General features: G+C 39.8%; 1 protein-coding gene across 2 annotated transcripts in view; it reads left to right on the top strand.

The window, feature by feature from the left end:
- The window catches only part of BRAF (B-Raf proto-oncogene, serine/threonine kinase), a 76,528-nt gene extending 62,009 nt beyond the window's left edge, over nt 1–14,519 (top strand). The window contains exons 13-19 of one of the 2 annotated variants that reach the window (XM_017804724.1): nt 1,221–1,397; nt 2,794–2,840; nt 3,432–3,550; nt 4,290–4,421; nt 7,034–7,168; nt 8,008–8,161; nt 14,433–14,519. In XM_017804724.1, coding sequence (XP_017660213.1) covers nt 1,221–1,397; nt 2,794–2,840; nt 3,432–3,550; nt 4,290–4,421; nt 7,034–7,168; nt 8,008–8,161; nt 14,433–14,455 — 787 coding nt within the window. In that variant the 3' untranslated portion in view covers nt 14,456–14,519. Of the gene's footprint in view, nt 1–1,220; nt 1,398–2,793; nt 2,841–3,431; nt 3,551–4,289; nt 4,422–7,033; nt 7,169–8,007; nt 8,182–14,432 lie in introns of those variants that run through there. The other variant, XM_017804725.1, reaches the window with a different exon arrangement.
- Nucleotides 14,520–20,775: the final 6,256 nt, after the last annotated feature.

Below are 20,775 nucleotides of genomic sequence, written 5' to 3'. Positions count from 1 at the left end.
TTTTTTTGCCAGATTTGCAAGAAACTGCATATTTTTTGTTCCCTCAGCAGTTACTCTCAGCAGCACTCAACAAATCCATGAACCTGAAAAAGGCACAGTCACACAGCGTAGAACTGTCCTGGTCTGCTGTTCTGCGAGGACAAAGGTTCACACTCTGGGCTCCCATGTTAGTGTTTTAACATAAGAAAACATAATAAGAGTCTGCCATCTTCCACCACAGCAAAGACTTAACAAGCTACCACAGGTTTTAAACTTGATCTGTCAGGTTTCACCAGCAGAGAGCTGACTGCCTTCCAGTATACCAACCTGTGTTGGAAGAAGATTGCCTTTATTTTTCCTCAGCCCCTGGGAAAGCTAGGAAATACTCCATAATTCTTAGGGCCTCATCTTTGTAAAATCTCGTTGGTATGTTTGGAGGTATGTAGTTCTTCCTGTCTATTTGATGGCAGTAAGAACATGATTGACTTGTCCTGGAGGGTGAGGAGAACATTTCAGATTTCACAGTGGATTCTTTCAGACCTTGAATCTACTAGGATATCTACTGAGATAATTCTTTTTGCGTTGTTCATGAGGAAATTTTTCTGTATGGAGTTGCTCCATCTTTGGAATAGGTTTGATTTAATCTGGTCAAATCTCTGTGGTGAACTCTAGTTTCTCCAAAGTGCTGTTTGGAAACAAATTCATATCATAACCTTGCTGAGGAACAGTTTTCATACCTGTTTCCATCCTTTCTTTTATGCTGGCTTCATAGAGAATACAAATTCTTGTCAAAAAAAGCCCTAAGTAAAACTGTTGATGGTATACAAACAAAAAAGTTGTCCTTTCTGGAAGCCTCTGAGACTGGAACTTCATTTTGGATGTCTTCCTTATGGGCAGCAACATATCGTAGCTGGACTAAGATCACAAAAAAGCAGACCTGCCTGCAAACCATTTCTGTCCATGGGGACCTAGTGGAAACAGTATCTTCTGAGCAGTCCTGTGCTAAGGTACTTGCCTGGGGGAAGCCGTGCTTACCTCAGAGTAGTTATTCCATGTTATTATGATCAGAAAGGCTAATGTCTGGAATAATTCATGAAACTGAATTTAGCAAGAGATTACCGTGTTACTTTAGTAAAACTTGAGATTGACTCAACTTCTGTTTGGAAATATATATGTCAACTGTGACAGACCTGCCTGGGGTTTGCCTGATTTCCTATTCATTTTTGTTTGTTTTTAAACAGGAAAACACGACATGTGAATATCCTGCTTTTCATGGGCTATTCAACAAAACCCCAGTTGGCTATTGTTACACAATGGTGTGAAGGGTCCAGCTTGTATCACCATCTACACATCATTGAGACCAAATTTGAAATGATCAAGCTAATTGATATTGCACGACAGACTGCACAAGGCATGGAGTAAGTATCGTATTACTTGTCTGAAAACGAGCTCTGGGGCAAAGTTTTCTTATCCCCTTTCCACTGTGGCTGACATTGGCAAATAAGGCTGGTTATCTGCTCACTTTGCCGAGCCCAGGGTCCTGTCTCAATCATCAAAGCATTTGGTGAAGTGTTTATTATTCTGATGAGTAAAATAGACTTCGTGTGCTTTTTTCGGAACATAGGAAAATACAGTCTTAAATAGAAGAGTCTTTACAAACTTTATAATGCAGATAATCATATGGTAGGAGGTAGAGCATAGTTTAAAAAGAAACAACCTGTGAATGAAAGGACAGAATTCCATAAGATATGCACAAGACAGACAACCCAGCCCTGGTAGCAAAAAGAATCAGGTTTTTTTTTTTCTTTTTTTTTTAAGTATCATAGCTCTTTAAATAACAGATTTCAGTATTTGGAGAAAACATACCTATTTGGTTCTAAGGATTGTAAATAATCTTTACTCCCATAGAGGACTGTTGAGTTAGAATTTACAAAACTAGCCCAGTGTTTTGTGTCAAAATCAGAGCACTGCTGTAAGATCAGAGAAATCACCCTCCAGTTGAAAAACCACTATGATGATTGCAGTTCATTGTGCCATTTTTCTACTAAGTATTCTATTACATTTTCAGTCAAGAGGTGGGGAGGTGTTTGCAGCAACCAGCCTTAGCCTTCTGTTAGCCTGCTCATCTCCCCAGGCCCCATCTGTAGGTAGTGGAGATGCAGAAACTGTTTTATGAGCATGATTCAAAGCAGAGACATAAATTGGGGCTTTTCCAGGAGTTTCGTGCCAGCCTCATTGACTAAACAAAGAGCCATGGGAGACTGGTTGCCTAATTTAGGCTGTATCTGTGCTGTGGGGCAAGTACTCTCCTCTGTGTTCCCTGCCATCTATTTATCCAGTCTGCAAGGGATCTTTTTTCCACTCTTGTGCTTAAAAGCAGTCGGCATACCTGAGTGCACACTGACACTGGGAAGCACATTTAGAAACACCTTACCTAAAGCTGTGACTAGCCTGCAAAGGGTCTTGACGGTCACCATTAAGGCTGGGAGGCAGAACTTTCAGCACTGAATGTGAAAAAAACTACTGAAGTTGTTTCTATTGTGAATATTGAGTTAGAGTTGAAAAGCAGAAGTTGGAGCATAATTGTTATTTCATTCCTCAGCACCATCAGATTTTAGCTGGAAATCTAAGCTTTATTATGCTTTTGGCTTGTTTTTCCTGTGAATGTTGCAGAAACTGTCATTGGTAACTGAAGTTTTACTACCTTGCAGTTTGAATATCTACAGAATTTGTGTTTCAGTAATACAGTGAATTTTGAGTTGCTGATTAGTGAAATATTATTTAACCCACCTAATCTATGATATTCCTTTTCAGTTATTTGCATGCCAAGTCAATCATCCACAGAGACCTCAAGAGTAATAGTATCCTTTCCCAGAGATGTAATTCTGGAATGTGACAGCATTCCTGGTTCTTTTTTTTTTTTCTGCCAGAGATTAACTTAATGGTATGAAAAGCTGTTCAGGTATAAATATTTGCCAAGTAGAAATTTCACTGAGTAATAGGGGTATTATCAATAATAAAAGGGGTAATAGCAGTAACAGCAAAATAAGGGATGCCTATGGTGTCTGTTGATTTCATTGCAATAACATAGGAGGTTTTGGGGGTTTTTTTGCATCCTTTGGTTTCTACATGTAATGAAAGATTGTGCCAGTTCACTCACGAAATATTTGCAGCTTTCCTCATACTTGGCATTTCAAGAAAGTACTTGGCACTTCAAGAAAGCCACCTGGCCGTGGTCTGTTCAGCACTGGCCCAGCCATTACTTATGTAACCCTTAAGTAGCATAATTCCTTATGCTGGCTGCTTAGAATCTGTGTTTCACAAAAACCTTCTTCAGTGATGGTCAGTGGTAAAAACTGTCATGTGTATGTTGCAAATTTGTAGCTGTTTTTTGTTCTTGTAGGACAGGACCAGCATTGCTTGTCTGTTTTCCCTTAACATTTCCCCCTTAGATATATTTCTTCATGAAGACCTCACAGTAAAAATAGGTGATTTTGGTCTAGCTACAGTGAAATCACGATGGAGCGGGTCCCAACAGTTTGAACAGTTGTCTGGATCTATTCTATGGATGGTATGTAAAGGGGAAGTGGTGAGTTTGTTTCAACAAATTTATTTGCCTTTGGCCAAAATTTCTACACTACTCCTCCAGCACACTGATATACACAAGCTGTCTTAAGCTGGAAAAGACAAGCAGTAGTATGAAGTACTAAATGAATACTTTTCAACTGTACTTTAAGCATATGTTTTCCAGTAGTCAGCAAAAAAACTCTAGTGTCTTAATCCTTTACTCTGAGGTTTAAACTGAAAAGAAAATGGTGGCTAAGGAAAAAGGGTATAATTAATCCAGTGTTGAGGAGAAGGTGAGAAAAGCCATGCAAAACATCCTGCAAAGGAGTAGAGGAACTAGCTCAGCTGAAAGTAAGATGCTCTTAAGTTTTAAGAATTCAAACATGGTTATTCCACAGTACAACTCCTGTACAACTCCAGTTTCTCCTTTTCTCCCTGGAAAAACCTAAAGCTCTGTTAGTTGGCATTATTCTCAGTGTTGTTATAATCCTAGTTTCCAAATGTCTTCTCAGCCTGGCCAAGGTAATTTTGTTCTGTCATAGAGGAATAAAGAGATCACCAAACTAAAATGAAGCAATGGGTTATGAGATTCATGTCAGCACCCACTCTGTATTAGCACCCAGTAACCTGTGAAGAGTGGACCTTGCACTTGTACTCTGGAAAAGTCCATGTTTTGTTCTTGGTATGTGAGGTGCAGTGTGATGTAGAGAAATGAAAACTAATTCTTCCCTTTTATGATACAGGCACCGGAAGTTATTAGGATGCAAGATAAAAACCCATATAGCTTTCAGTCGGATGTGTATGCATTTGGGATTGTTCTTTATGAATTGATGACTGGACAGTTACCATACTCAAACATCAACAACAGGGACCAGGTAAGGGAAGGGATTGACTTCAGTCAGCTGTGGCCTGAAACAGAGATCAATTCAACCTTGGGTAGTGCACTTTCTGGTGTGTTGTGTGATTGATATTTCCAATTCTGATGTTGTGAGATGACATTTCTGCGTTTTCTAGATCTGCCTCAGCCACATAGCACCAATTTACTTACTTCTCTTGAGGTATTTTTTGTGTTCTTTTTTACTTTAAGTATAGATTCTCAGCTTCTGAACTGGTTGCCAGGATACTTATTAGGGAGAGAGCAGGTTACTTAATAGTAATCTAGAGTAGTTCTGCAAAGGCGAAATGATCCTCTATATATGTGTTCCGTTATTCCTCTTTATTTCCTCCCCTCCCCACCCCTCCACTTGCATGGAATAATAGTGCAGCTACAGGACAAAACAGAACAGTCATCTCACTGAATGTTTTGTATTCATTTCGATCTTGAGAAATGCAAGCACCGTCTAACTGAATTTCAGGAAATCAGCGTTTCTCAAACCCTGCTTGATGGAGTATATGACTTTCCAGAGTGTGTGAATCCTCTAAGAAGATTACTTAATTGTGAACAAATATTCTTTAAGTCTTAATGATACCACATGCCTGTAATATATCTCCATGGGTTAGGTGCTTTGGGAAGGCATACCTGATTCATTATTTCTGTCTAATCTGAAAATAGTATCTGTGCATCAAGATCTTTGGTGTGAACTATTCTGTGTCTAAGCAGTGATGTATTTATGTTGCTTCTGTGTCCTCATCTCTTGTTTTTTCACTGTCAGTACTTGAGAACTGCAACCATAGCAACGTTCATCTGTGAATGCCATTTTATAAGGCTGCTTCCATATCTGCCAGAACATATCATCCCAATTCATCAAATTTGGAGTGACTCCTTCTTTTTAATTTTTTTTTTTTTTTATAATTTTGTTTTTGCCTTTTGAAAGAAGGGAGATGTCTGGATTCCTGGCCAGATGGATCCAGCCTTCTAAAAACTGTATTTAACATTGTCTTGTCTTTACCTTTTGAGATTTGAAAGATGAACCCAGTGATGTAGGTGCTTACAATTAAGTGCTGAAACAAATTTTAAAATGCAAGTGAAGCCACCATATACAATGTGATCTAATGTCTTGAGTTTTGCCACTCCTTGTCTGTTATCTCCAAAGTTGTAAATATTCAGCTACTATGACACAACTAAGATTCTTAGTGAGCAAAGCATCATTCTTGTTACACCTCAGTGTTCCTCTCACCATAATAGATTTTTCTAGACTGTTCTTGTAGTGATAATCTCTTTTCTCTAGTTCGAAGTAAAAGTTTAATCCCTATGTTATTTGTAAAGAGAGTATTTGAAACATAAATAATGAATTTTGAATAATTTCAGCTTGTGCAATTATTTAGAAAATATTAACACAGATCATGGTAAGTCTCATTGCAGCAGAGGTAAGGGGCAGGGTACATAAGTCTACTATGAAATGCTGCTCTGGCACATGGGGATTTCTAAAGAAACCATATGGGAGTTTTATATTCCTCCTTGATGCCAACACAGATGTGACTGAAGCAGAAAGCTGAAAAAGGACCAGGACTGTGTTAGTATAAATAACACGAATGACATGCTTGAGATGTGAGGGGTTTCTGATGGTTTTCTTTCCCCAGTGTCAAGATATGAAATAGTTACACTTCATTAGATAGAAGGTATGACACACCTGCTGGGTCTGCCTGAGTGTTCAGAAAAGGCAGTGATTACCTGCTGCAGCATGAATGGATCTTTGATTAACTAGTTTGGAAGGGCTTTTTAGTGTCAGTGCAACTGCAGTACTCAAACCACACTGCATTTGACTTTGGCTTGACATGATGATGTTTGATGTGGTTTTTTTATGTATACAAGAGACCATTAACCATATTTATGTTTTGTTTTCCTGCTTCCTATCAGTTTACTTTGGTTTATGCTTAAGTTTTATCCTTAGGCGAAATATAAGCCTTCCATGTACAAAGAATTACTGTAAAAATACAAAACCTGTCTGTCTCCTCTTCTACAGAGGAGAGACAGTACCTCTTTTTCTTTTATGGTTTTCTTGGGGATGGGGAGTGTGATCAGATGTCAAGAATGAGCTTTTGTGTTGGAAAAGTATATGGCAGAATTTATTCTTAAAAGCTGAAGGGTTTTAATATCCAAAGTCCATGTATTTCTTAAAATACCTTTCCGCGTGAACTTGCTGTTGATTTATAAAACAGAATATTTCCTTTTACAGAATATTTATTTTTAGACATTCTGTTCCTGCCAAAGTTGCTTATTCTTGTTTTTGTCACGGTTTTTGACACTGAAGAACCGTTCCTTAGATGGTTATTGCTATAAATGGTAACCATTTACTAGTGTTCAAGTTTCACAGAAATCTCTCCAAGGAGGAGGAGGAGGAAAGATCTAATTTTTTTCTCTGTACTGAATAGGTTAGCAAGCATTGCTCTAAGAAATCTGGCAATTTCAATACCAGATAATGTTTCCTGGGAGCAGAAAACTTTCTGCTGGAACTAAAATGTTCTTGCAAAATGTTCACCTTTTTTTACTGTTTGTTTTATGGACTCATCATCTTCCTCTTTCATCTTTTTTTCCCTTTTAATAAAGATAATTTTTATGGTGGGACGAGGATATCTATCTCCAGACCTCAGCAAAGTACGGAGCAACTGTCCAAAAGCTATGAAGAGACTAATGGCAGAATGCTTAAAAAAGAAGAGAGATGAGAGACCCCTTTTTCCACAGGTGAGAGATGCCCCTCTTTAACTCTCAATAGACTTTAGAATTCAAAGTTGCGAACTCACTGGCCGGTTCCAAATTTTTTTTATTAGTGTTACAGCATGACTTCATAAGAGCATTGGCTCAGTACCTGGTTAGAGCTGTTTAATTAGAAATGCTTATTTTAATTTCAAAACACAGGTAGTAAAATGACCTGTGTATTTGGAAAAGCATTTATACGTTGGAGAAAGTTTCAACTGGGAGACAGTGAAATTGATAATTATAGTTAGACACAAATTAGAACTTCATATATGTGCTCAGAAATCTTTATAGCCCCCCTTCTTGCTCTCCTCCAAGCTTTATGGAGGGAAACTGCCACAAAACTTGATTTTTATCATGCCTGCTGAGGAAGGTTTGGGTTCTAAAAGCTTGGAGGAGGGGAGAGGGAATCTGATTTTTTTTCTGCTTTGAATGTAACCAAATAATTTTCAAAAAATAAGGAGCTCCCCCTGCTGACTTTTTGGTAAATGGTATTGAGCAAACTGCTGCCAAAGCTGGGTTTGTTTGCAGCTATGGCAGCTACAGGTACTAGTGCTTGGACAAGGAGCCAAATAAAAAGCAACTGTATACACTGTGCTTACAGAGGGAAATTAGTATGCCTTTATAAAGGGGGAAATTCCCAAACTGTCCTTTCCAGCTTTTGCAGGATACAAACATCAAGCATGCAATGCAGTAATCAATATTTTAAAAATTCTGTTTTAATTTAAACATTTTTCTGTAGTTAATTAATGTTGTGCCTTTGGTTTTAAGAAAGAGTTTCAGCTTTGGAACAACAGGTTTGATCGTTTATTTTCTACCTGTTTTAGATTCTTGCCTCCATTGAGCTTCTGGCCCGGTCATTGCCAAAAATTCACCGCAGTGCATCTGAGCCCTCATTAAACCGGGCTGGCTTCCAGACAGAGGATTTTAGTCTATATGCTTGTGCTTCTCCAAAAACGCCCATCCAAGCAGGGGGATACGGTGGGTTTCCAGTGCACTGAAAAGAAATGTGAAAGCATGTGCCTGTGTGTCTGTGTGCTGGGGTGTTCCTGTGAGTGCAGCTCGTGTACCAGCTGTGTTTTTAGGGTTTACTGAGGGAACGAAGATTCACTTCCCAACACTGGGCATTGAATGTCCCGAGCACAAAGTCTGTGTTGGTAACGAGTGCCCTGGGAACAGCTGGCACGAGAGGAATTGGAACGTCCCGTAAGAGACATGGGAAAAGTCACTTCAAAACAAGCAAGGTCTTCTTGAGGTCATGGGGTGTCAGTTTTGCCTAGTTTATTGATTGGAATTAGTTACTCAGGAGTGTATTTGATTTTAATTACACAAGCTATGGTGGTGTGTTGTTTTGGTTTTATTTTTTTTACTTCAGTTGAGGTCATTATATTTGAGCAATAAGCTTTAGATTCTTCATTTAGTAATGCTGTTCATATGTGGGAAACAACTGGAAAAATAAACCGAGCTTCAAGGCTGAACACGGTCAAAACTTCTTGTGGTCAGCAGAAGTGAGCAGATACAACACAGAATCCAGAGAAAGCCCTGAATTACGTGTGGCTCTTATTTTGAAAGTCGAAATTTAAAATAGTCCTGTTTAGAGAACATCTCTTCCTGCAGAAGAGTGGTGACGTGGGTTGTTATTTTTTAATTTTTTTTTCCTCCCTAAATACTCTGACCTGCTATAGTTTAGACCATATCAAAATGTTCTATTACAATGCAACACAGAAGAAATTCTGAATCTGCTTTTGCCAAACTGCAAGACTATTACTGGTAATGGTGCCTGTATCCTTCGATTAGCATGGATTTCAAAATTTAGAAAAACATTTTAAACCTCAAGCATGACCAAATACTTTTAAAAAAATGCTGCTTAACACCCATAATAGGAAAAGAAGATTTGAAAAAGCAGTTGTTTTCATGGAAATCGGTGTCATACCATGAATTCTGTTAAGATGAAAGGTTTTAATTATTTTAATATTGTTAAGAATACCACTGAACATGACCAATTGATTTTTTCACTTCCATATAGAAGCTGCTAGATTGACTAGGAGGGAGTCAGCTAGACTAGATATCTGACTGAGAAAGCTAGACACCTTACCAAAATCCTGCCAGCTCACTTTGTGTTTTTCTCTGGAGCATTCCTCTGGAGTAGGTAAATCAGAGGAGTGGTTCAGGTTGTATCAGTCTTTGATGTCAGATATGAAAACAAGATGTACTGACAGTGTTCTTGCGTATTTTGAGGTGAGTTACATGGTTTTACTTGGTTTAAACAGCTAAGCTGTTAATTTTCACAGATTCTTGCATCAGAATAAGCTATTGCTGCTCTTGTTAGGACTTCAGGGGCCAAGAGTGTTCCTAGTGGCTTCTGATTTACATACACATGGAGAAGTTGCTACCATTAAGTTTTTGAAATAGATCAGGAATTCCAAAAAGCTTGGCTTTCTGATGTCTGACAACTGAGCCTTTTAAAATGGGAAGCAGATGTAGAGAACTGGAAGAGATATAGGCAGTTTCTACATTTCGTGGCTGGATTCTAATAGGCTTTTTGGCTTCTGCTGTTCTCATTTTCTTAGTCAAGAAAATTTAACTGTTGAAATCTCCCTCTATGGAAATAGTTATATAGGATGAAAGTTGTTACTGTTTTAGAAAATCTGTTTCCCATCTCTCTGGTAGCTTTACCTCATTTTGGCAGGCTTATCTTAAAATGAAAACAGGACTTAAGTGTTTTCCTCTCTCATTCTTTATTTTATATATTTATTCTAGACAATGAGGAGGAATGCTTCCTAAGCTTTGGGGTATTCAGTACAGGCTACAATTTCCATCTCAGAGCAAGAGGATGCTACTGGGTCTCCTGCAGAATCTAGAAATGTGGCATTCCACACAGAAAAGTCTTGACTACATGGGGAGTTGCAGAGAGTGCAGAACCATCATCACTGCCCTGCCCAGGCTTACTCTTTTTCAGATCTGCCATATCAGTTCAAACAAGTTACTCCTTGGAGTAGTGTTATCCTCCGTGTTGTTAAGATTGTTCGTCTGTGCTCTAGGAACTACAGAAAATGCTGCTTATGGGAGGAAAATGCTGCCATCCTTAGACACACTTGGCCCCATTTCCTCTGCATGGTCAGTGCATTCTTCCAGTCTCACCTGTTCCTACACGTCGAGCACCGTTTGAGGTCCATGGCCATAACGTGATCTTAGCTTCTCACTAAACATTTTATGAAGCCTAAAAGGAGGCTGGGTTTTGTGGATCATTAACTTTATCTGACATAAAGGCATTTAGAGCATTCTGTAATTTGTAATTGCTGCTTCAGTGAGATTTGGGAACATCTGTAGGATGAAGATGATAACTACATCTGTGGATTTGGGTCAGAGTTCTCAAAGGTGCAACTCAGCTATGTTGTTCAGAAACAGATACCTATTGGTCCAGAAAACAGGTCGTAGGATCTCAGGTTTTTCTGGAGGAGTAGTTTATAGCAGGTGAGCTTCTTTTTTAATTTACTTTCCTACATCTCGGTATAGAAACAAAATCTGTCTTGTTACCTTCTAGAAGATGTTCCAGATTTTTATTTAACCCCATGGATGGTATCCATACAAAAGATCAGCACAAAATCCAACAGAAAATTACCTCTTTGTCATAGTTTTCCTGTGTCTGTGAATGTAATCCAGGCAAGGTGCTGGAATCTGGTGTTTCTCTTTGATAAGTCAGTTACTCTCTACTTCAGTAGATAAGGCTGGCACAGGCCTGAAAGGGAACCATTATTCTCCTTATGATTCTTCAGGGAAACATGGCATCTACCCCAGCATAAGGAGGACAGTTACAGTGTTGTGTATATACCTGAGTAACCTCGTGAATCCAGGTAACTTAGAAATTTGTGAGAGTAGAGAATGGTAGCTGCATCTTGAATCCCTCCAGGAATCAGGGGCAGCAGGTTCACTCAAAACATGCCCTTGTATTACATTGTTTGGAGGCAACATGAAAGATCTTGATCATCTTTTTAGTACAGAGTTTTTGAAAGTGTGCATTTAAAATAGTTTGTGCTCGCTCTGCATAATACAAGCGTGAAAGGACTGTAGCAGCTAACTTGAAAGGGCTTTGTAAGAAGTGTGTGTTTTCAGATGCTATCCATCCTTTGGAAAGGAATTTCTTTGTTACCAGTCAAAGCAAGTATCTGAAGTTCTGCTTGCTCAGAAGCACCTCACGTGTCTGGCTCACAGTGAATATAAATGTCTGGAGGTTTTTTCACATAACAAATGGCTAAGTATGTGGTTTCATAGCTCCATGGTAAACTGATCTCATTTGGATCAGGCATGGCCTACCTCCTTACCCTTGCACTGGCAGATGCTCTCCAATTCCATGAGTCTGTTCCGTGCATTTGTGGGGGTTTTCCCCACCATGAACAAAGCAGCTCTCCAAAAACTGGTTAGAAAACTCTCCTTGCCCACCAGCCTGAGGTAGCATTTCCTACATCAGCTCCTTGAACCATCTTGCTTTAAGGACACACAGTGCTGCTGTGGCACAATGGGCAGGTCACTGCTCTACAGCCCAGGTCAAGAGATAGACTGGGACCTCAATAATCCCAGTTTGGATTAGCATTGCCCATTGCAGGACTGTGTCCAAAGACTTAGCAGGGCAGAATCAGGACAGGGCACACTGGGTTGTGTTCCTAAAGCTGTCTTCATTGCTCTCAGGCAAGACCTTCCTGGCCTGCTAGAAAATGATGAATTCACATTTCATGTTACTTCATTTATCTGTATGCATCTTAGCCTCAGGAAGAGTTCACCTGGGTTCTCTCCCCCTTTTTTCAGGTGGGGTTTCTTCTGGAAGCTAAAAGAACCAGCTACAGATATTTTACATCTTCAGAATAGAAAGGGTGACATAGAGTACTTCAGCTACTCCTCAAAAGGTCCTATTGACACCTAGATGAAGGATTCCCGTATGTGGATAGGTATAGCCATCTACATTCCTCATCTAGGGAAAGCTGCTGCTGGCATCCGCATTTTATACATGTTCAATCAACGTAATCCTGTTATTAGATGAACATGTTACCTTTTTTTGGTCTGCTATTGATTTGAGATCAGATTAACACCAGAATTTTGAAAGGCAAGATTTAGCTTTAGCTTGTCAAAGAAAATGTGTTTGCTAAGGTTTTATTTAAATGGCAGCAAAGTCTGAAAACTACCTTTTTGAAGCTACCATACTGTCTGAAATACTTCTTGTCTTCTGATCCTGTTTTTCCATTGCTCTTTTCCAATTGAAGGTTCATCTTTTATCTTCTGAAATCCCTATATGACTATTAAAATCTGAATTATTACTGGAAATGGGCAGAAGGACAAGATGAGTAATGAGGGAGCCATCTCTTGTTTATAAATTGATCTTTAATCAGCAATTTAGAAAGGCAGAATGAAAAATAAATTAAGTAGAGCATGTTTTGAAGGTGTAGCTAGGCATGAATGTCATTCTTAAAAATTGGCCTCACAGGCAATACTTGATGACTTTTTTGTCCTTCTCTAAAAAGAAAAAATATACAAAACTTGAGATGTTTCTAGAAGATACTGTGAAGAGAGTCGAGAGATCAGTGAAATGTAGCAGAAAGCAGCAAGAAAAAAGGATCAAATACTTAGAGTATTTTAGAGCAAGAGTTTTATCTGTTGGTGGAACTTGTAAAATAGGAAATTAGGTCCATCGTGAAGCTTTTATTCCTTTGTTGTTGTAACTTAAACCTGCCACCACAGTCTATAAAGACACATAGAGCTTCAGGTCTGTCACTGCCTCCTGTGCCAGCCCCTTTACTTTAGACCTTGGGTGTACTCCATTCTCATTTCTTGGGACACACAGAGCGCTCTTCCTGCTTTCTTCAAGTTCCTTAGAACTGGATCAGCTGCTCCTCCCAGGCCTTTTAGATGTCTTTTCTTCCCCCTCCTCATGCAGACTGCTGATGACTCTTTTGGTTCTCTTCTTTATAGAACAAGACATTCCATGATAAGCCTAAAATTTTGTTTACAGGGATGTTTCTGTTTCGTTTCCAATATTCAGAATAAGAATCTTAAGACAAAACAAAGCCAACAACACGGTTGCTCTTGAAAAGATAGAAGAACACCAAGATAGGGAGCAGTTGTTTGGATGTAGTGGCATTCAGCACTCTTCTGTTGAACAGAACAAAGGGTCTCTTATGCCTACTTATCACTCCTTCCTTATTAGAAAAGCTCTGAGAAGTGCTGTCAAGAAAGTGACATAAACTAACCCAAAATTCATATAAAACCCAACACAGGAAAATTACAGGTCTGCTCCTTTTTCTCTTCCTCCTGAGTCCTTTTGATTATGCGTAGTTGGACACCCCTCACTAAAAATCCTATAGAATACAATTTCTTTGTGGGTGGCAGGAAGTTCTTTTTGCTAAATCATAGGATTGAGAGGGTTAGTATGTTAGATACAGCTTCTATTCAATCTTCTGGGAAACTCCTTAAAGACTTTGGGCAGCGATTTTACTCTGTGCCGTAGTTCCTTTCAGAAATGGGACTACCAGTCTATCTCACGGTATGGTGACACTGAATAAATTATGTAGAATTTCAGGAGGTCATCACATGTGAAAGCACTGCATTTAATTATTTTTTATTCAGTAATTCTGAAGGAAGCATGTGGTTGCTTTATTTGTTGTGCTCTCTGTTAGTGAGGCCTAATTTCTGGTCTGGGATTGAGCAGATAGTCTCCCCATTCTTGTTTTTCTCTCAGTAGGTTGCTATGTTGGTCTCTAAAGCAGATTGTAGCATTCTTTAATACTGGTTTTATATTCAGGCACTTTACTGTATATAGTCTTTGAAGGTTAATGGGTGTGTCAAACAGTTCTTTGTTATTAAACCAATTTTACACCAGAACAGAAACTAGTTTGCAGTCAGACGCATTTATGGAAATTGTTGCTTCTCAGGAGGATATATGTGCAATAAGGAGTTTAAAGTAAAATCAAGCTGACACATTTTTTTTTTCAAATGCATGATGATTTAGACTTTGCTTGAACTCTCACAGTTCTTGGGAAGAATGGGTACAGCTTGCTTTCAAGAAATTCTATGTTGGTTAAATATGCTGGGTCTGTATTCAATGTTCTCTCACTATGTATTCTCTTGTGCTTTAATTTTAACAGTCTGCATTTTTTAACATCTTTTGTATTCAACCTGATGTTCAGCTAGTCTAGAGAAAATCTCTGACTGCCTAGTAACTGAAATCACCTTTTTAAACCAAGCTCTTGTCCTCCCTCTACAGGAGAATTTGCAGCGTTCAAGTAGCCACAGCACCATGGCAGCACCCACTCTGTTATTTAAGTCTTGTGTTCCTACAGTTTCTTAACATCAAAACTCCATTCTGCTCCGCAAAACCTAAAATAATTTAGAAAAGATATCCATAAGCTTAAAAGTGGAGCAGAATGGAACTGCCAGTCCAACACAATGGGAAAAAGTACCTTTTTGGGAACCAGAGTCCTCTGCTGCCAGTGTTTCTCCTTCAACACAAACCACCACGTGCATTCGGAGACCCGCAGTGGCTGCCTGTGCTGTTGGCATCATTCCCAGGAGAGAGGAGAGGGCGCTCGTGGTTTGACTGTGGTGCTCGGGCATGAGGGGATGGAACTGCTGCTGCAACTTAGGAGACTTGCTTTGGATGGTCTGCCGGTCGGCTTTCTCCCTCTAACAGTGTAACCATCAGAGGCTGAAAATCTGATGAGTGCTAATTTAAAAGAACCGTTCTCCATTCTGATCCTTTTTTTTTCCTGGTGTACTTACTGATTTATGGACAATGCAGTATCCCCTTTTCTCTGTATTGCAGTGTCAAACACCTCAATCTGTCTATATTATTGGGTTTTATTCTTTTAAAATTAAAAGTGTGGGGCATTGGGAACTGGAGAAGATGTTATTCTGAAGGCGAAGAGGTTCAGCTGAAGGAAAAGGGGATGCTGCTGCACCTTTTTTCAGATTTACTTTACCACTTCTTAAAAAGAACAAACAACGACCTTTTTCCTTTTCCCGTATTTTCTTGGTGTGTGCATATACAACATCTTTTAGAAGGATTAAGTAGATCCTTCTTTTGTTGGTCCAGCAACAAACTGAAGTTTTAAAAAAAAAATGTAGCGATATTGTCCTCTCTTTTATTTTTTCTTTGTATCATATGATACAATGTATTTATCAAAGATGCTACTGCAGCATCTGAAGTCTGTAGAGTTCCCGATACAGACTGTGAATGGTGTATGTACCTACTTTAAAAGTTTTATTTTAAATGAGGGTGCAGGTTAATGCCAGGTACCTTACCAATATGTAATGTTTTCGTAAACGGGGAAAAAAGTTCTCAGGTTGAATTGAATACAAATACAAAACCCCCTAGAATTAGACATTCCAAAAATTATGTTTTGGTACTTTCAAGAGCTTTTTTTAGAGGATTTTTATCCTGTTAACTAAACGTCCTCCGATAAGTGTGTGTGTAAATGTGGAGCATCTTGTCCTAATGGCAAGTTGTTAGATCAAAACAAAACGGTACTTGCTGGATCCACGCTGACTACTTCTCCTCTCATTGCTTTCCTCCCTGTCGTCTTTTCCCTTCCGTTTGTCTTTCCCTTTTGTACACTTTGCAAACTAGGATGAAGGTGGCGGTATCTCCACTAGACTGCTTTGTTTTCCTGTCCTCCAATCCTGGTTTTCAAATGGTTGGTAGCTTTTTGACAAGTTACCCAGTCAGGGAAAAAACAACTCATAAAGTTCTGCACATCGTTTACCTCTAGTAGAATATCTTGTGATGTGAGCTGTTTGCAGAGTTCTCTGGTATGTGGTATTACCTGTAAATTATTTGTACAGAGGCAAGGCAGACCATGTTGGAAAGAAACTCAAGCTCAAACAGAAGTTTTCAGAATTTGATTTGTTTTGGCCCTGTACCACTGCAGGTGAGGCAGGAGAACTGACCCCCCCTCTGGCAGGGACGTTCCTGCTTAGACGTGGTGGGGGATGTTAAACAAAATCGTGACAAATAAATGAAGGAGTTAAATGTGTGTGAATGTGGTGTCCATGCTAAAGATGGATGTACTGGGTGAGGACACTGTCCTTCCCTCCCTGGGGAGAGTTGGACTGTTTCTGTTTGCAGAAGGTTGCTCCCAGGTGAAGGGGGAAATGCACATCGGTAGTGGAAGGCGCTTTTAATACCCTGGAATTCTGCGGTGTTGCTGGTAGTCTGTTATGTTTGTCAGTAAATATTTACTGGGGTTATAGGGACCGGACTAATCTGAAGTGGGAATTATAACTGAAATACTGTGTATTCATATTAATTCCACAAACATTAGCAAGACAGCAATAGTGAATGACTTAATAGTCACTACAAGAATGAAGTGATTCATGTTGGTACATGAATAGAAATGATTTTGTGTACAGGACGCATTTTAAAAACAAACAGAAAAAAAGCACAAATTTTTTCTTGTCTGCCGTGGATCTTCAGATGCTGTAAGGTTTTTTCCTTATTGAGATTGGCAGCAATTTAAAAAGTAGCAATAGCCACTTTCTAGTGTGGAGAAGCCAATGTGCAAGTGGTGGTGAAGACTGGTGAAGTCAGAGTTCTCCCTGGTGATCATCTGAGGCCAGTACATAAGAGGTGGAGGGAGCCTGGGGCCACTGGTGTCAGCAGGCAGGTGAGAGCATTCACCAGATACAGGCTCCCAGAGGGTGAAGTAGTCACTGCTTCTCCTTTCACCCCGTGCTTGGCTCCAGCCCTTCTGTGGGCTCTGGCCTCATTTGTACATGTCAGTCATACTGGAAATTATTGTTCTCTTGGAAGAAGCTGTTAATGGAGCAATTATGGACAGGTGGTTCAACAGTCATTTGTTTCACAGAGCTTGTTAAAAGCCCTAGTTTCCTTCCACAAAGTCATGCTGGCAGAAGATTGTCTGTTAGGAACTTTGTTCTGTCTTTGCTTAAAATGAACTTACTTTGGTGGAGATTCATTACCCATTAGTCTACAATATGCTTCTTGAGCCCATAGGAAAAGCACAAGGAAAATTGCTATCCTTGTCCATGCAAAGCACTTTATAAGTAACACATGATCTCTGGGTTGTTTTGTTTTGTTTTTTTCTTTTTTAAGTGGTTTTTTTTTGTAGTTTTGTTTTTCTTTTTTGTTTCTGGTTTTGGTTTGATTTTTTGTTCCCTGAGGAATGTGCAAGTTGTTTGGCTGCTGTTTAGGTAAGTCCTTTCAGGATGCATTTCTACTGGTTTTCATGTTTGTTTGTTTCCCTCCAGATAAGTGTAGTAATATGTGTTTGTCTGTAAGAGGTCCCACATAATGTTCATGCAAAATGTTGGAAGAAATGTGGTTTGTAAATAATTGGGATTATTTTTGGTTTTATCTTTTCCTTCGGGAGTTTTTCTGGATGTCTTGCATGCCATCATAACCAGTCTTAAAGGTGCCCTGTAGATGTTTAGTGAATGGGGAAACGAGTAGACGAGAAATGAGTGCCCTGTGTAGCAGTGGGATGAAGGAAGTAAACTGAAATGATCAATACATTCATGCCCGTTACCCCAAATTCCTTAAGCTTCTTCGTGGTGTCCCAGCAACAAGCACATTCCATAGTATGGAAATGTTAGTACATATTTTGTGTGCACATGTTGGGGCAAACGTCGGTCACACAGCTTCTTTAGGCTCTACAGTATCCAGTATTTAACAATTATTTGCAAAAGTACCAGTATCCAGTCCCAGCTATTCATGTCTTTATCAACCACACATAGACCTTCCCCTCTGCCTTTCCTTTTTCGTACAGTTAGATGAGGCCTGTTATCTGTTACATCTTCCCTGTCAGTACGTGATTGTTTCCTGTGTCGTATTTGCTGGAACTGGAACAGTGTAGTGGAGCTTAAAACCTGATGGTAGGAGTACAGAGATTGGAGGACTTTCAGAGTAATTTCTGCATGAATTAAGTCACACATGGCCCCAGATAAATTAACCCATTCATTTCATTTTTGCTAAACTCACGCAGGTCATTAAATGAATCTACTTCTGCGTTTTATGTTTACCTAAAATTATCTCTCCTTGTACTTGAATGCTCTAGCAGCTGATGATGATGCAGAATGTTTGAGGCCAAGTACTGCCATCTTACCATGGCCTCTCAGCATTACTTGGATTAGAGAATTTGGCCTTTGTGACATAAAAGTGAGTAAAATGCTGACTGTTGATAAATACCATGTCGTTCCACAAATGCCCAAATTGGGGGAGATCACTGAAGATCACACATAAATAGGTTTTCTTCTGTGTTTTCCTGGTGATGTAAATGCATCCGGCATTTTACAGAATGTTTAAGGAAGCCAGATCCCCAGACATCTCACAAACAAGTTCAAATTGAAGCTTTGATAGCTGGAGGGGCTACATTTAGGGAAGAAGCATGTAGACATTTCACACTTTTGCAGCCTCTAGATTTCATTCCCTTCTTGACTATGAGTACAGCATGTGTAGCACAAACCCTTCATAGTACTGTATACAACGTGTCTTCTCTCTATTGAAAGAATCTATCACCGATAGCACAGTGTGACAGAAAAGCTTTCTAGGTACAGTCAAGTTAAAAAGCAGTTGTGTGAGTTGACTCTTAGGGCATCACTCTGAAGGTGCTGGGTATTCTTTTCTGTTACGCATTTTACACAGAAGTTTATGAAACAAACTTTCTGTTTGCTGCAGCCTTGTTACTGTGTGTTTGTAGTTAGTATTTGTTTTGATGCGCATTTTAAATACTTTTCTTCACTGCTTCATTACTCCATACCAACTGTGTAAAGTTTAACAAAGGCAAGTGCCGGATTCTGCACCTGGTATGGGGCAACCCTGGATGTACACACAGAGCAGGGAAGGAGAGGCTGGAGAGCAGCACTGCAGAAAGGGACCTGGGGGTCCTGGTCAATGGCAAGTTGAACATGAGTCAGCAGTGCCCTGGCAGCCAGGAGGGCCAACTGTGTCCTGGGGGGCATCAGGCAAAGCATCACCAGCTGGATGAGGGAGGGGATTGTCCTGCTCTGCAGTGGGGCGTCCTCACCTTGAGTACTGTGAGCATTTTGGGGCACCTCAATGTAAAAAAGACATTAGGCTATAAGGCAGTATCCAAAGGAGGGTCATGAAAATGGTGAAGGGCCTTGAGGGGAAGCCATATGAGGAGTGGCTGAGGTCATTTGGCTTGTTCAGCCTGGAGAAGACTCAGTACAGTCTTCAATATCCTCACAAGGGAAGAGGAGGGGCAGGCACTGATCTCTTCACTCTCATGACCAGTGACAGGACTCGAGGAAACAGCATGAAGCTGAGTCAGGGGAGATTGAGGTTGGATATGAGGAAAAGGTTCTTCACCCAGAAAGTGGCTGGGCACTGGAACAGGCTTCCCAGGGAAGTGGTCATAGCACCGAGCCTGACAGAGTTCATGAAGCATTTGGACAATGCTCTCAGGCACATGGTGTGACTCTTGGGGTGTCCTGCACAGGGCCAGGAGTTGGATTCAGTGATCCTGATGGGTCCCTTCCAACTCAGCATATTCTGAGATTCTTGCCTAGTAAATAAAACTATCAGCAGAGCAGAGCAAAGTTGTTAAAATTCTTTCTTTGCATTTAAGTTTCAAGGATGCTAATACAGAAGCTACTAAGTCAGCACTGTGACAGCAGTAAGTAACTATGAACCTGTGGAAGGAGGAAACTTTAAAAGCTGCAGAATATAGAGTACATCGAGAGTGACTTCAGATGAAAACTAGCATATCTCTTTCCTTTAGAAAAGAGAGCTACCAAGACCATCTGTTAAAGTGTTTACATAGGGACCCCCAAAACAGTTTTTGTAGTTTGCCAAATGATCATGTGCCTTTGCAACCTTAAAAAGTACAACAGAATGTAAACCAGGTGCTTTGTAACTAGAGCAGTGTCTTTGGTTTACTTCTGCTGCAGTAGTTTTGTATATAGCTATCACTATAGGTAGGTAGTTTCGAGTTGGTAAACTTCTGTAAAGGAGCAAGGAGGGCAGAGCATTCCCTAGGATACCTATTAGCATTTCAAAGGTAGGAATTGAAGGATACCTAATTCAGGTACAGTAAACCTGCTGCTTGAAGTCTGCTCTGTAACAGTTAAATGAGGTTCATTCAATTTAAAAACAAGCCCTCCTCCCCCTCCACAGACACAGAGACCTTGTCAAAGAAAAGAAATAGAAAGCTCTGAAGAGACCCAAAGTTACAGTGTTATAGCATCTTGGAATGAGATGGTAGATGAAAAATGAGAGCTAGATGAAGAGAAATTGATGGCTACTACTCATGTAATGAAAGTCCACATATATCATATAATCAGTTCCCTGTTCCAGAAAGTGCAGTAAGTTTTGTTTTCTGGAATATCAGCAGGTTTCCTCAGTTCTTCTTGGGCCTCCTGCAGTTGCTTTTCAGTGATCGCATCCTGTTGTTGCACATTAACTGTGGGAGATGGTAGGTGTTGTGTCAGCTGAGGGACAGCCAGTGTGTGTGAATTTGATTAGTTCAAATTTCAAACTGATTACATAGACTTCTGGCAGTACTTACATACCAGTGTCATATTTAACCTACTTGTCCATGAGGGACAAAATAATGGTTTGGGTATTAGTG

The sequence above is a fragment of the Lepidothrix coronata genome, unplaced genomic scaffold (genome assembly GCF_001604755.1).
Source record: "Lepidothrix coronata isolate B3197 unplaced genomic scaffold, Lepidothrix_coronata-1.0 Scaffold10, whole genome shotgun sequence".
In the NCBI taxonomy this organism is placed as follows: Eukaryota; Metazoa; Chordata; class Aves; order Passeriformes; family Pipridae; genus Lepidothrix; species Lepidothrix coronata.
The sequence above is the reverse complement of the archived record's forward strand: the minus strand, read 5'-3'. Positions and strand labels throughout refer to the sequence as shown.